The sequence below is a fragment of the Hippoglossus hippoglossus genome, chromosome 1 (assembly GCF_009819705.1).
Source record: "Hippoglossus hippoglossus isolate fHipHip1 chromosome 1, fHipHip1.pri, whole genome shotgun sequence".
NCBI lineage: Eukaryota > Metazoa > Chordata > Actinopteri > Pleuronectiformes > Pleuronectidae > Hippoglossus > Hippoglossus hippoglossus.
Window position 1 is genome coordinate 12,554,943 of NC_047151.1, and position 12,435 is coordinate 12,567,377.

The following is a 12,435-nucleotide window of genomic DNA, read 5'->3' on the forward strand; positions in this document are numbered from 1 at the left end:
TATTCTTCTTCTGAAGACTAATTAAGCAACACTTTCTGTTCCTGTTTTCGACAACGTATATTTTGAATCACTGCTCACATTTTAGTGTGAGTCTCGTTTCATGTCCACATCTTCGTTTTATCTGTGACTCATCGGAATCTTGGGCATTAGGCCAATCCTATAAAGAAACCAAAAGAAGAAATATACCGATCAGACCTGAACTTAACATTTTACTAACAACAAGGGTGTTGGCAATGGCAACATCCACAGAGCTGCCGGATTATATTAATGAGCAACCGAGACATGGACAGAAATGCAGCAGCAATACAAATCAAACAGGTAATAACGCAGCATCTCATTATATATATATATGTATATATTCTGTCAAACAACAATAGTTGTATTGACATCCATATGCTAATTGGGAAAGCACTTTAACAATAACTCAAGGATTTTTGACTCCAGTCTCCAGTGTCATTGTCTTTTTGATGTAGGCCTTTTATGTATCACAGCACATGAAGTAAGCAATGATATCACTTCACTTGTCCTCTTAAAAGCTAATATAATATTTATTATTGTATTTTTGTTAAATTTGCCAAATACTTATATGTTTGAAAAATTACATCTGCTCCTCGTTCAATAAAACCAAAACTTCTAGAGCAGCACAGACACTGGGTTTCATGTGTTCACCTGTTCTAATTAAGTACAATATTGTGTCTGATAATGCAACGATCAGGTAAAACTCATTTATCCTTGAAGCAAACATGCTGCAGGTTAACATGTTAAAATATACATTTCTATAGAGCAGAAGTCCATCTTTACATCTGTGAAACAACAACAACAACATGCTGCCATAGGGGTCACAGACTTTTATTAACGTTCATTTGCTTTTGCAGAAAGAAGAATCCCTCAGCTGCTGTTACTCAGCTTCGGTGTGCTGTGTATCCTACAAGCTGTTCTCAATATTTCTCTGCGCCTTTCGTGTGAGTATATGGTTTCTTTCCTTTGAATATGCATTTCATAACCGTGGCATTGTGTCATCTAAGATTTCCGAGGACTGTCGCACAGAAAAAAACGTAATTGCAAATTCCGCCACACTGTGGTGCAATTAGGGGCCCAGCACAGATGGTGCAAGGAATTACACTTGACTCGACCCATTAACTGCAACTAAGTTCGCAAATCGCAAATAAGTAGTTCGCCACGCCAGTTGAAGCAAAACTATTCTTTTAACAGAAAAATTTAATTCTGTGGTGGCCTGGATAAAAAGAACAAAACATGGACCCAGAACCCCCCCACCCTCGACTACCTTATTGGAAAACTTATCAAAAACAAAATCCGCAAAATCGACAACCAGACCCCAACTCATAGTCATATGGAGTATATGTGCCTTTTGCAACTTTTGCAACCAATAAGATTAAAAACATAATATAGCTCAACCGATCATTCTTCATCATATGGTTTAAATGGCATCTGGATGACATCATTATAAAACGGTATTACTACAGCAGATTTCAGACTAATTGGGTGGTATACCGCGTGAATGCAGGGTCTGCAGCCCCTCTTTTTAAACAGTAAATTCCATGTCCCTAACCTACATGTGCTGGTTCACACTCTGATTTGTGTCTTTCCTTGGTAATGGCATGGCATCTGCTCCGCCCCCAACATTCACAAAGGTGCAAGGGCCCATTAAAGCAGTTTAAAGCTTGAATTTGATATGTTTCTGTAAAACGTTCCATCACAAATTTTTTCTTCTATTGAATTCTATTTAATGAAAATGGTCTGTTTCATTTCAATCAGTGAACTCTAGCCAGGAATCAGCTCCCTCTGTCTGCAACACAACTACCAACCAAAACAAGAAGATGGATGTGGTAAATGACTGTGAGAGAAAGAAGACCAGGGGTTTCAACAGCTTACAAGAACGCTTCAGTGCCCTGACTAGAGAGACGAACCGGCTGCAAAATAGAAACTCGATACTCAACAACATGATAAGTAATGTGAAGGAGGAGAGGGACCAACTGAAAAGGATGATAAGGGGTGAGGAAAGAAAATCAGGTTGATAAGTCTTCGAACTTTAACTGCGCTTCCTTTGTTTTTACCATCCTTCATTCCAAAACTCTAGCTGTACGTTTAAAAAGCTATTTTTCTGTTGAAAACTACCTATGCCATTTAAAACAGAAATTGTAAATATTTTAATGATTTTTTAGCGTTTGTGGTATATTAGGCCTTAGGCCAACAACATTATTTTGGGCCAGAGTCTGAAAAGTAGCGATCAGGGTAGGGAGCTGCGATGTTGAGGTTGTGCTGATACACCCACTCAAGCAATTGCTAATCACTCATCTATATTGAATAGCGTCAAATAACTAATTAAAACCAAACTTACAGGAAAAATTACGATTTAAATAAACATCAGTGTGAAAACAGATACCTAAAATGACAAAAACTGTGTTTGAGAAAAAAATTTTTTTCATGAGCTATACTGCAGGCCGGCCACGACGGTTTGATTTCATTAGGGGATCTGTCATGTTGTTCATCATCATATGCACTCTGTGGTTTATATTTATCGTTCTAGATATGAATTGTAGCAGATAAATTCACAGCTGTAGTTATGTTATAGTCAGTTATGCAGGTACAAATTGGATAACATTACATTTATTCTCAAGTCAATAGAGTTATTATTTTTGTATTTAAATAAGAATCTAATGTGCATTTGTTTATTTTGTCTTCCAGAGCAGCGTGGTTGTGTGTCCTCTCAACAGTGTCCGACAGGCTGGATTGAGATGAACTCAAGATGTTACTTTCAGTCCACGGACTTTTTGACATGGGAGGAAAGCAGAAACTACTGTAAGAGTCAAGGAGCTGACCTGGTGGTGATCAACAGTGAACAGGAACTGGTAATCCCTTAATCGTCAAAGGCTCTCATAACTTGTCGTCTTTCCAATTCGACATCTTCGTCGGTGTCTTCTACGTTAATGGCACTGCCTTTTCACCCTGAGATATTTGTATTTTTTGTGTCCGTTGCGTGTTAGAAATTTCATTAACACGCCCACTCACTCGTGAATTTTCCAGACATTTTCCTTCTCACATGGGCTCACTCGGACATTCTCCGGATATTTTACTAGAGGGCTGTCAGGACAAACACCAGAAAATGTGTGTAGCAACTGACTCTGACATTTGAGAGTGTCCAGAGTTCAGTGCAGGTCTGAAAGCAGCTTAAGTTACATTCTGTATTATATTATTCTCAACAGCTATCCTTGGGCCATCTGACTAGTCGTTTTCCCGAGTACTGGATTGGTCTGCATCGAACGAATGGTGACTTCAGATGGGTGGATGGATCTGCACTGACCAAAGAGTGAGGCCTTTACAATAACCCTCAGTATTTCTGCTTGATGTCAGATGTTAGTAACAATTGATTATGTCATTGTGAAAAAGCGTTTACACTGCCTTTGATGAACTTTTTTCCTAGGTTTTTCAGAGATAGATAGATAGATAGATAGATAGATAGATAGATAGATAGATAGATAGGAGCAGGAATTGGCATCTCACTGAGCTCTATCATTGTACTCTCCTTTAGATCTTGGGAGCCTGTCGACCTGAGAAGTTCATACAAATGTGTGTCGATGAATCTCTTCACATCAGTGCAGGACAGCTGGAGTACAGCCCCTTGTAGACAGAGGCATTTGTGGTTGTGTGAGACAGATCTTTGTCCCCCGTCCCCCTGAAGAACATAATATTATGTGTTTATACATGTGAATAAATTAATACGCTTTTACACACAGAAGAACATATATGTTCACATTCAAATAAATATGTATAGATTTAAGCAACAATAGACAATTTGTACTTGGCTTACACTGGCTTCTTTATGTTTTAATTAGTATTGATGAGGTTTTACTGTACCTGATTTTAAAAATACATACAAATTATTAAATAATCCCATATGACTGGCTGTGTTTCAAAATGTTTGCCTCTGAAAATGGCTCTTGACTGAAGAAAAACAAATAATATGATGGACCTTCATTCATCCCCTTACAAACTCCAATGGATTGTTTGAAAAAAACAATCCAAATCATTAGACTTTTTTATATCAATATTGAATATATCATTTTGAGATGGAAAGAGAAGGCGTTTAACATTTTAGATTATTACAGTGAGTATGATGAAAAATAAAGCATTAAATACATTCAATATATTAAATCTTACACACGTGTGTGTGTGGGTGTGTGTGTGTGGGGGTGGGGGTGGGGGGGGGCTATATATAGATTGTGTGTGGCCATTTTGGTTTTAGTATTAGGGTGTGAAAGGCTTGGAATTAGGCACATGCTAATATCTATAAAGAGAGGACATTTTATGGTGTATGCAACAGGTTGGCCAATCAGCCAAAGCAGAGGTATAAGCTCTCCTAGTGCCTTTCTACTTTTTAAAAAATTCAATGTGAATCTGATATTGTTAGAAATTATTAGGCTTCAACACCGGAGTACATTTTTATAACCATTGTTGTAATGACACCAAAAGTGATGCATTGGATTTATTGTTGCCCAGCAGAGAGCAGCTTGCCAATACTAAATACAGTCATCTGGATTCTCTGTTGTTTCCCATTTGATCCATATCAAAAAAATACTAAGCAATGAAGCCTTGATATTCATAAACACTTAGAAACCAATTATAGAGATATTGGATGGATTGCCATGACATTTTGTACATTTCACATTCCAATGATTATTTTGATCCTCTGGCTTTGCTTTATATATTCAATGTTATGTATTTGTTAAGAGACCAAACAGTTAAGCACTGCTCTAAAATAACCACCCGTATTAGAGTGTGCCTGTGTGTAAAGAATGTCCATATTTTGGTATGAACCAGCAGTCGACCCTGTGCACCTGTTTGGATGTTTTTATTACCTTGGTCTGCATGTCCAGTTCTGTTATGGCTGCAGGGAGTGGCTCTCCTCTCCCATGTCATGACTATGTAGATAGTTTGGTTTGTATTCCTTCTTCATAGGCCAGTAATTTCCTTTATTTTTCTTCCCTCTGTTGAAATTGCAAAGTGAACTCTCATTACTTCCCTATTTCTATAAAACAGACAGAGCTTCAGTATCATATGCACGTCATATACGCACTTGGTCCTAGCACAAGAGACATCTAACTCAGGTAGAGTGCAGTGATAAAATTACGCAGTAATGTCTGAGGATATCTATGCCACGCCAGACCTCTCCAAAAAAGTGAGATTTCAGACAGGGGAGAAGGCGGACGGTAATGCAGATGTCTACGAAATCCCAGACAATGTGAACATTTATGACAACTACTTGCCGCCACAGGGGAGTAAGCCGCTAGAACTACAGGACAGCACCACTGAGGACCCACAGAAAGGTACCAATTTGTCTGTCTGTCTCTGCCTGTCTCGTATGTACGACATACACACATAACATGACCTTTTTTTCGCAGTGTGTTGACGCTTTTTGTTTTTCAATTATGGACCTAAAAACAGGGTTAATTTTAGCCACCCATTTTTATACATGGGTAACTCAGTACTCTCACATATAATTTTCAATAATGCACCTGGCACAATTCACTTGGACTCATGGATGGTCATGGGTCAAGGTCCCTGTGACCTCTCCAAACAAATTTCTTGACTTATGATTTTAATATCTCATAGGAACACCTTTGGGGAATTCTAAGATGTCAGGGGTCAAAGGTAAATGTTAGGGTGACGTTAAATTAATCTGTAAAAAAAATTATATTGATGGTAATTGCACTATATGTATGGTATTTCTATTTTTTAATATTCGCTTTCAGCTCGCCAACCACAAACTTGCCAATGCAAGATTTCCCTCCCTGTTTTAAAATAAATGCTCATTAGGTGTTTGTTTGTGCTCTCAGCCATTTCGGTCAATGTACCTTCAGGAGGGAGGAATCTTCTCAGACCTGCTGCAATGTTTCTGCTGCTCCTGTGTCTTCTCTTCCTGGCCGGAGTCGTTGTCCTGGTTGTCCTTTGTAAGTTTTCAAAACGAATCTATTCAAACCAATGGCTGTAGTAAATTACCCAAATATGTCTTAGTGAGCTTTTATCATTCACATGTTGGACCTTGCTGTGGCAGTGATTCAAGACAAAGGCCACAATGCCGACCTAACCAGAGCGAGAGATGAACTACAGACAAGTTATGGTGAAATGAAAAGCCTCAATGCCAACCTGACCCAGAAGACAAACCAGCTAGAGAAGGAAATTTATCATTTGAAGGTCATTGAAAGCAACCTCACTACAGCGATAGACGAATTAAAACAGCAGCAAGGCAAGTGAAAATATGCATAATGCTTTTGAGTAAAAGATTTATTTGGCATTTTTTCAAGTATACTCATTCAGTTTTGTGCCAAGAATAAGGTGATAGGATTAATACCACTCTCATGTATAGATGGTAAATACAAAGCTGGAGCCCGTAGCTGGTTTTCCTATAGCACAAAGAATAAATAAATGAAAGGCAAATCCACCACTAATGCAGCCAAAGCTCTTAAATTAAAAAGTTGCACAGTGTTTGTTTGATTTATACAAAAGTTCAAGTGTAAAAGCATGGTTGACCCTTCCTTTGTTGGTAGCAGTTGCCAGGCAACCATCAGAAACTGTGATCAATTCTTAAAATCCCAAGATTGGGCCTTTGAGCCAATTCTGGCTGACATTGGGCAAGAGGAGGGTGACACCCTGGACAGGTCGGTAGGGTATCGTAGGGACAAAATACAGAGAGAAACAACCATTTACACTCACATTCTCCCCTACGGTCAATTTATACTCGTTAATTAACCTAACGCCAATCTGCATGTTTGTGGAACTGGAGAAAACCCATGCAGACATGGAGAAAATATGCAAACCTCAAAAAAATCTCCAAACAAATGTATAGCAAGTACAACAAAACGATCATCAATCTTCCATGGGATAAGGAGAGGGACAGAATCAAAATGATCAAGATGTAACAAGTGACAAAGGAGGACTCATGTTCCTGGATATCACAGAGTTAACTCTATCTTTTGAGATAACCAACTAAACATTGAGTTATGCTGATCCAACAAACTTGTTGCACCATATTTTCACATTATAATCTTATCACAACTGGTAGTAAATAAAAGTAAAAATTGCACAGTGAGCATTTGGACCACAATCCACAAGGCTTATGCAATATTTATGTCATATCTGGATCCTTAGATGAAATATTACATAAGTAATATAAGTCAATTATAATGTATATAGTATTTATGCTTAACTAGGCGAACCAGTAGCTAATATGAGGCATAGACTGTATATAAAGATGGACGGATGAGAGCTCCCTTAAAAGTCAATTATAGTTATATAAACAGCATGAAATGTCATGATTGACAGTTGAGACTGATTCGCAGCCTCTTGCTCCAAATGTGCAAAATGGCAGCGTTTGTATCCAGGATATTTCAGTGTGAGGAAGTGGAGACACATCATCCATCTTTATGCAGTCTGTGGTATTAGGTATTACAGCGGAATCAATAGTCTCATCTAACTCTCTGAATTAAAGCATATTAGAATATTTTCCAAAACCCCAAACTATTCCTTGAATAAGTTTACTGTTTTAAGAAATTGAGAGCCTTTTGTATAAAAGTGTGTGATAAGTCTATTTGCTTGATGCTCTGTGAAGTGTTTTATCTTTGTCTTGTCATGGAATTACATGGTGTATTGTGACTGAAACGTGTTATTTTGTGTTGTTCAGCAGAGAGCTCATGCTGTCCTGACAACTGGATAAGGTTTGGCACTAGTTGTTATTTAATTTCCAACTCGGAAAAAAATTGGAATGAGAGCAAGAGCTTCTGTGAAGAGCAGAATGCTCAGCTGGTGATCATATCTAGCGAACAGGAGCAGGTGATTGAAAGAATTTCTCTCTACTCAATTTTCATTGACTGAATACTGTTGTTATTTTGGCCTTTTAAATGGTGAAAGAATTTAAATGATCAGTGTGGTAAAACAATTTTACTCTTCCCCAAATGCCTAAAAAGGGGAAGTAGAAACATGCAAATGAGGCATTGAAATGCTTCTTTATATACAGTCTATGATTGAAACCTGTAAATACAGTAATTTTTATTATATTTTTAATATCGTCCACGCTTAATCATACTACAACATGACACATACAGCAGACATTTTAACTTGTCATAGTAAAGCATAGATGTTACTATAGTAAACAATGGCTGTGTTTTATTCAAGTGTCCCAGCCTAGCCATAACATTGTGAAAGTGAGCCACCATAACAATACCAGTGATTGTCCTACGTGTCTATAGAAGGGCTCTTTGTTATCACCTCCACAAGGAGGTTATGTTTTCACCCCCACCCATTTGTTTGTTGGTTGTACTTTTGTTAATTTGTTTGTAAGAAAGATTACACAAAACAACTGAACGGGTTTCCATGAAACTTGGTGGAAGATATGGGTCAGGAAAGAACCCATTTGATTTTGGTGCAGACTGAGATCAGAGGATTCTTGATTTTCTTTAACATTGCAAGATAGGGTATATTTCACCATTTTCACCATTTCCCAGGTAAGAATGGCACTCAGTAGAGCAGATACCTCCACCAGGGCCCAGCAGTCCCCTTATGAAACGACAAATTCACACGATTGTTATTTGGATTTAATTCAGGGAAAACTCACAAAGTTACAGAAAAACCAAGATCGGCCTCCTGTTCTGGATCAGGTTATTTAGCGAACCATACTGGTTAAACCCTAACCCTAACCCTACACAACACAAATTAACAGTCAACAAACCGGTTGGCAAACCCAACAAACAAACGGATAGGGGGGAAAACATACCCTCCTTGGTGGAGGTAAAAATGATAAAAAACATTATTTCCTAATATTTCTTGATCTAGAATTTTATCAGCTCATTCCACCGTGTCTTCTGGATTGGTCTGAGTAATGAGGCGGGGACAAAGGTCTGGAAATGGGTGAATGGATCGGTGACAGTGCAAACGTAAGACATTTTTTTATTGTCTATATCTGTGGTAACCATCAATATGCATTTCAGAACATTGTCGGCTTCATTCATCTATTTAAATTAAAGCCCAGCCGTCATACTGCAGCTCTGAAAACAAAGCATTTACGGACTTACATCTAAATATTGAATAACAAACAAGATGTTGTGCTTTATACTGTAAATTGGTAGGAAACATGTAAATTGTAAATCTCAAATGAAACTAATGTGTTCTCTGTGTATTTCTATATTCAAATTTCCTTTAAGAATAAAAATGACCTCGTAATAATGTGCTATGGATATATAATCTACTGATGTCAATAGTATTGATCTTTAATTTCTAAATAACAGCATACATTTTTTGCTAAGCAGTTTTTGTTTATCTCCAGGTATTGGGCAACAGATCAGCCGGATTATTTTGAAGATTCAGAACACTGTGCTCATATTCAATACTTTAGCTTATATAGCTGGAATGATTTAAATTGCATTTGTCAAGAGTACTTCCTCTGTGAGAAAATACTTGAATGAAATAAAAAATGTTGGTACAATCCTGGACCGATTCCACATGTAAAATAACAATAATAAAGTGCACATTCACCTTTAGTGAAAACAAATGAGTGCCTCCCTGTGCTGTATTTCTCCCATTAAACTTCTGAGGTCGAATATTTCAGTAATCTTTCATTTTCAATATTGTTTTTATCGTATGGTATCTTGAGGCTGCAGGAAGACCTGAATCTTGCTACCAGTCCTTATGATTGCAAGCCGTCAAGGTGCAAGTGCACCTGACATTAAAATTGAATCACTTTTAATGCTGACAAGAAATGACCCTGTAAATTTCCCTCTGATTATTGAAACTGTGACGTTGGAAAAACTTTGATCTGAAGTGCAGGATCTGAATTCGTGTACCAAGAAATTACCAGTTTTCTGTTTTGTCTTCATTTTGGTTTTGATATTATGTCGGTACTGTACCTCCTTCTTTGCACTGGACCAGTCTTGTGGGACTTTGAATTGAGTCTTTGAAATATCAATACAAATTATATAAATAAATAATAAAGGAAATGGGAGATGGTTCTCTGATTGGTTTATTGCAAGTTACGCCCAAAACACACCCATGATTGCCAAAGAGACGAAGGACAACCCCTTTGAACCTTGCACCACACCCTTTAGATCAGACGTTTTTCAGGCCAAGGACCCCCAAACTGATGGAGAGATGGAGCAGGGACCCCCTACTATATATATTGTATAACATTGTGTTTTATATTAAACTGGGCCTAGTGCCATGTATAAACATAGCTACCCTGTTATTGTGCATTCAATACTAAGCTATTCAAATAATACACAGGTTCATATGTTCATGTTTTTATTTTAAACATGTGCAAGGTATAGGAGCTGCAGTGTGTGCATTGCTGACTGAAAGATAACGTTTTCTGCCTCCATTTATCCGTTCACTACAATATGTTGGATTCATGTTAATGTGTATTTAAAGACATTTAAATTTGTGGGGAAAAAATTGGTTGGAATTTTTTTTTTTTTAAATATAAAAAATTGTCTAATCAACCAAACATTTTGCGACGCCCCCTAGGGGTCGCGGACCCCCTGTTGAAGACCTCTGCTTTAGATCATGAGCTCAGATTGTTAAAATAGATGCTTTATGGGTAGGGAATGCACAACAATGTTTGCCATAAAATTGTGGTGAATTTGTTGTAACTGTTAAAATAAGCATTTGGAAAAAAAAATGATGGGTGGAAAATATTGATGTTTAAAATTACATTAATTTTAAGTTTAAATTCAAAGTGGGAAAGGTAATTGAGCCTTGTCACTGAACCTCGGCAATAATGTGTCTGACTGCAAATCAAATGTCAGCGTTCAATGGTAATCAGGTGGATTTAGAGGGAACAAGCAGATGCCCAAACGGTGCTGAGCTTTGACTTCCCGTTTTTTCTGCTCTTCTTCTTTTTCACGCTGTCATCAGTGTCCAGTCTCTTTCAGAAAACAGACACAACTACTAGAATATATTCAATTTGGGTGTTTGATGTGTGATAGCCGTCATGTCGGAGCATGTGTACGCTGATCCGGACATCATCAAGAAGGTTCACTTTGCTCAGGACGTCAAGGAGAGTACAGTGGATATCTATGTCAGCGCGGAGAGCCTGAGAGTGTACGAGAATCCCTGGGTAGAGGATACACCAGGACCTGCAGCGGCTCAGCAACGAGCAAGTATGAGCAGCAAGTGTGTGTGTGAAAACACACCAGGGATGACACCGATTTTGAGATCGATTCCCAGATTTTTCTTTGTATGTTCAAAATCAACATGTTCACATTTCTGTGCAGATTGGTTTGATGTGTGATATTATATCCTCTGAATATACATCTACAGCTACAAGTATTTCAAGAATTTAATGGGTTTTTAATGGGTTTGAGTATACTAAAATATGTGTTTTTGAAAAAAGTGTCTGTGATCAGTGAAAGCTCGGGACAGAGTCGTTACATCAAAGCTTCAATATTTCTGGCTGCAGCGTGTCTTCTCCTCCTGGCTGGTATCATTGTTATTGCAGTTCAAAGTGAGTTGCTCAGATCAGTTTTGTGACTATAATAAGAACCACAGAAAGATTAAAGCATCACAAGTTATTGATGATAGAAAGACTGCAATAATATGAGGGCATGGCGGATGTTCAGTTGCTGTTTTGTTGCTCACCTTGACACAGAGAGAGACCAGCTATCAGCAGTTCACGCTGATCTCAGGAAAACAACAGAACAACTAACAGCCACCAACACCATCCTGAGCAGAGAGAGAGATGCACTGTGGGAGAGGTTTTGTCGTGAGTGAAATTTCACCATTTATATTTCATCACCTTACTCAGTTATTATATGCTCGGTCAGTTACAACGGGTTTCTGTATATTATGAGCACTGAATGTACATTGAACATGTTTTGCTTTCGTGCATACGAGCAACATTTTGCATTTATTTATTTCTAAACTTATACATGCAGATTATCTGCTTCTAGAATTACAGTTCATAACATATATTTCTTTGAATCGAGAGAAGTAATAAAAACAATAAGGAATAATAACAATTATTATTAGTTTCATTATTAATATTTAAAAAAATTATAAAAAGGATTTACCATAAACATCACAAAAGTATGTCAATTTTAAAAAAAGGAGGTGCAGGGGGGTTTATAGACATATGACATACAGATTGGATATTGCACATATCACACACTAGATGTGTATATTGATTATATATACTGATATTGGTTATTGATAGAACATATCTTGTTTCCTCAAATACATCTTCTGTATTTCTTACTTTGTGAGTAACTTTCTTCACTGTTGCACTTCTTGAACCATAATTTTCCATTTTATTATATCAGGGGATTTGTTTGTTTTCCACACTTTGTTTCAATGCTTTGGTTCTCAAAATTCTAAATAAATATCTTCAGTTGGAGGTTTGCCTAAAATATTATTCTCTACTTTTAAATTCAG

At 37.5% G+C, this 12,435-nt stretch overlaps 2 protein-coding genes across 4 annotated transcripts; both read left to right on the forward strand.

Moving 5' to 3' along the window:
- The first annotated feature begins 191 nt into the window (after positions 1 to 191).
- Positions 192 to 4,208, forward strand: LOC117765310 (asialoglycoprotein receptor 1-like). The gene is made up of 6 exons (XM_034591767.1): positions 192 to 318; positions 876 to 962; positions 1,777 to 2,013; positions 2,707 to 2,870; positions 3,225 to 3,328; positions 3,551 to 4,208. The coding sequence occupies exons 1-6, from the start codon at positions 234 to 236 to the stop codon at positions 3,696 to 3,698; spliced, it is 825 nt and encodes a 274-aa protein (XP_034447658.1). The 5' UTR covers positions 192 to 233; the 3' UTR covers positions 3,699 to 4,208.
- An 882-nt stretch (positions 4,209 to 5,090) lies between these two features.
- LOC117765291 (C-type lectin domain family 6 member A-like) lies at positions 5,091 to 10,000 on the forward strand. 3 transcript variants are annotated; one of them, XM_034591743.1, is made up of 7 exons: positions 5,091 to 5,345; positions 5,632 to 5,670; positions 5,856 to 5,969; positions 6,074 to 6,265; positions 7,703 to 7,848; positions 8,848 to 8,948; positions 9,338 to 10,000. In XM_034591743.1, the coding sequence occupies exons 1-7, from the start codon at positions 5,156 to 5,158 to the stop codon at positions 9,474 to 9,476; spliced, it is 921 nt and encodes a 306-aa protein (XP_034447634.1). In that variant the 5' UTR covers positions 5,091 to 5,155; the 3' UTR covers positions 9,477 to 10,000. The 3 variants fall into 3 exon arrangements, with proteins under 3 accessions (XP_034447634.1, XP_034447643.1, XP_034447651.1); XM_034591752.1 differs by lacking the exon at positions 5,632 to 5,670; XM_034591760.1 differs by having other exon boundaries at positions 8,848 to 9,453.
- The last annotated feature ends 2,435 nt before the right edge of the window (positions 10,001 to 12,435 follow it).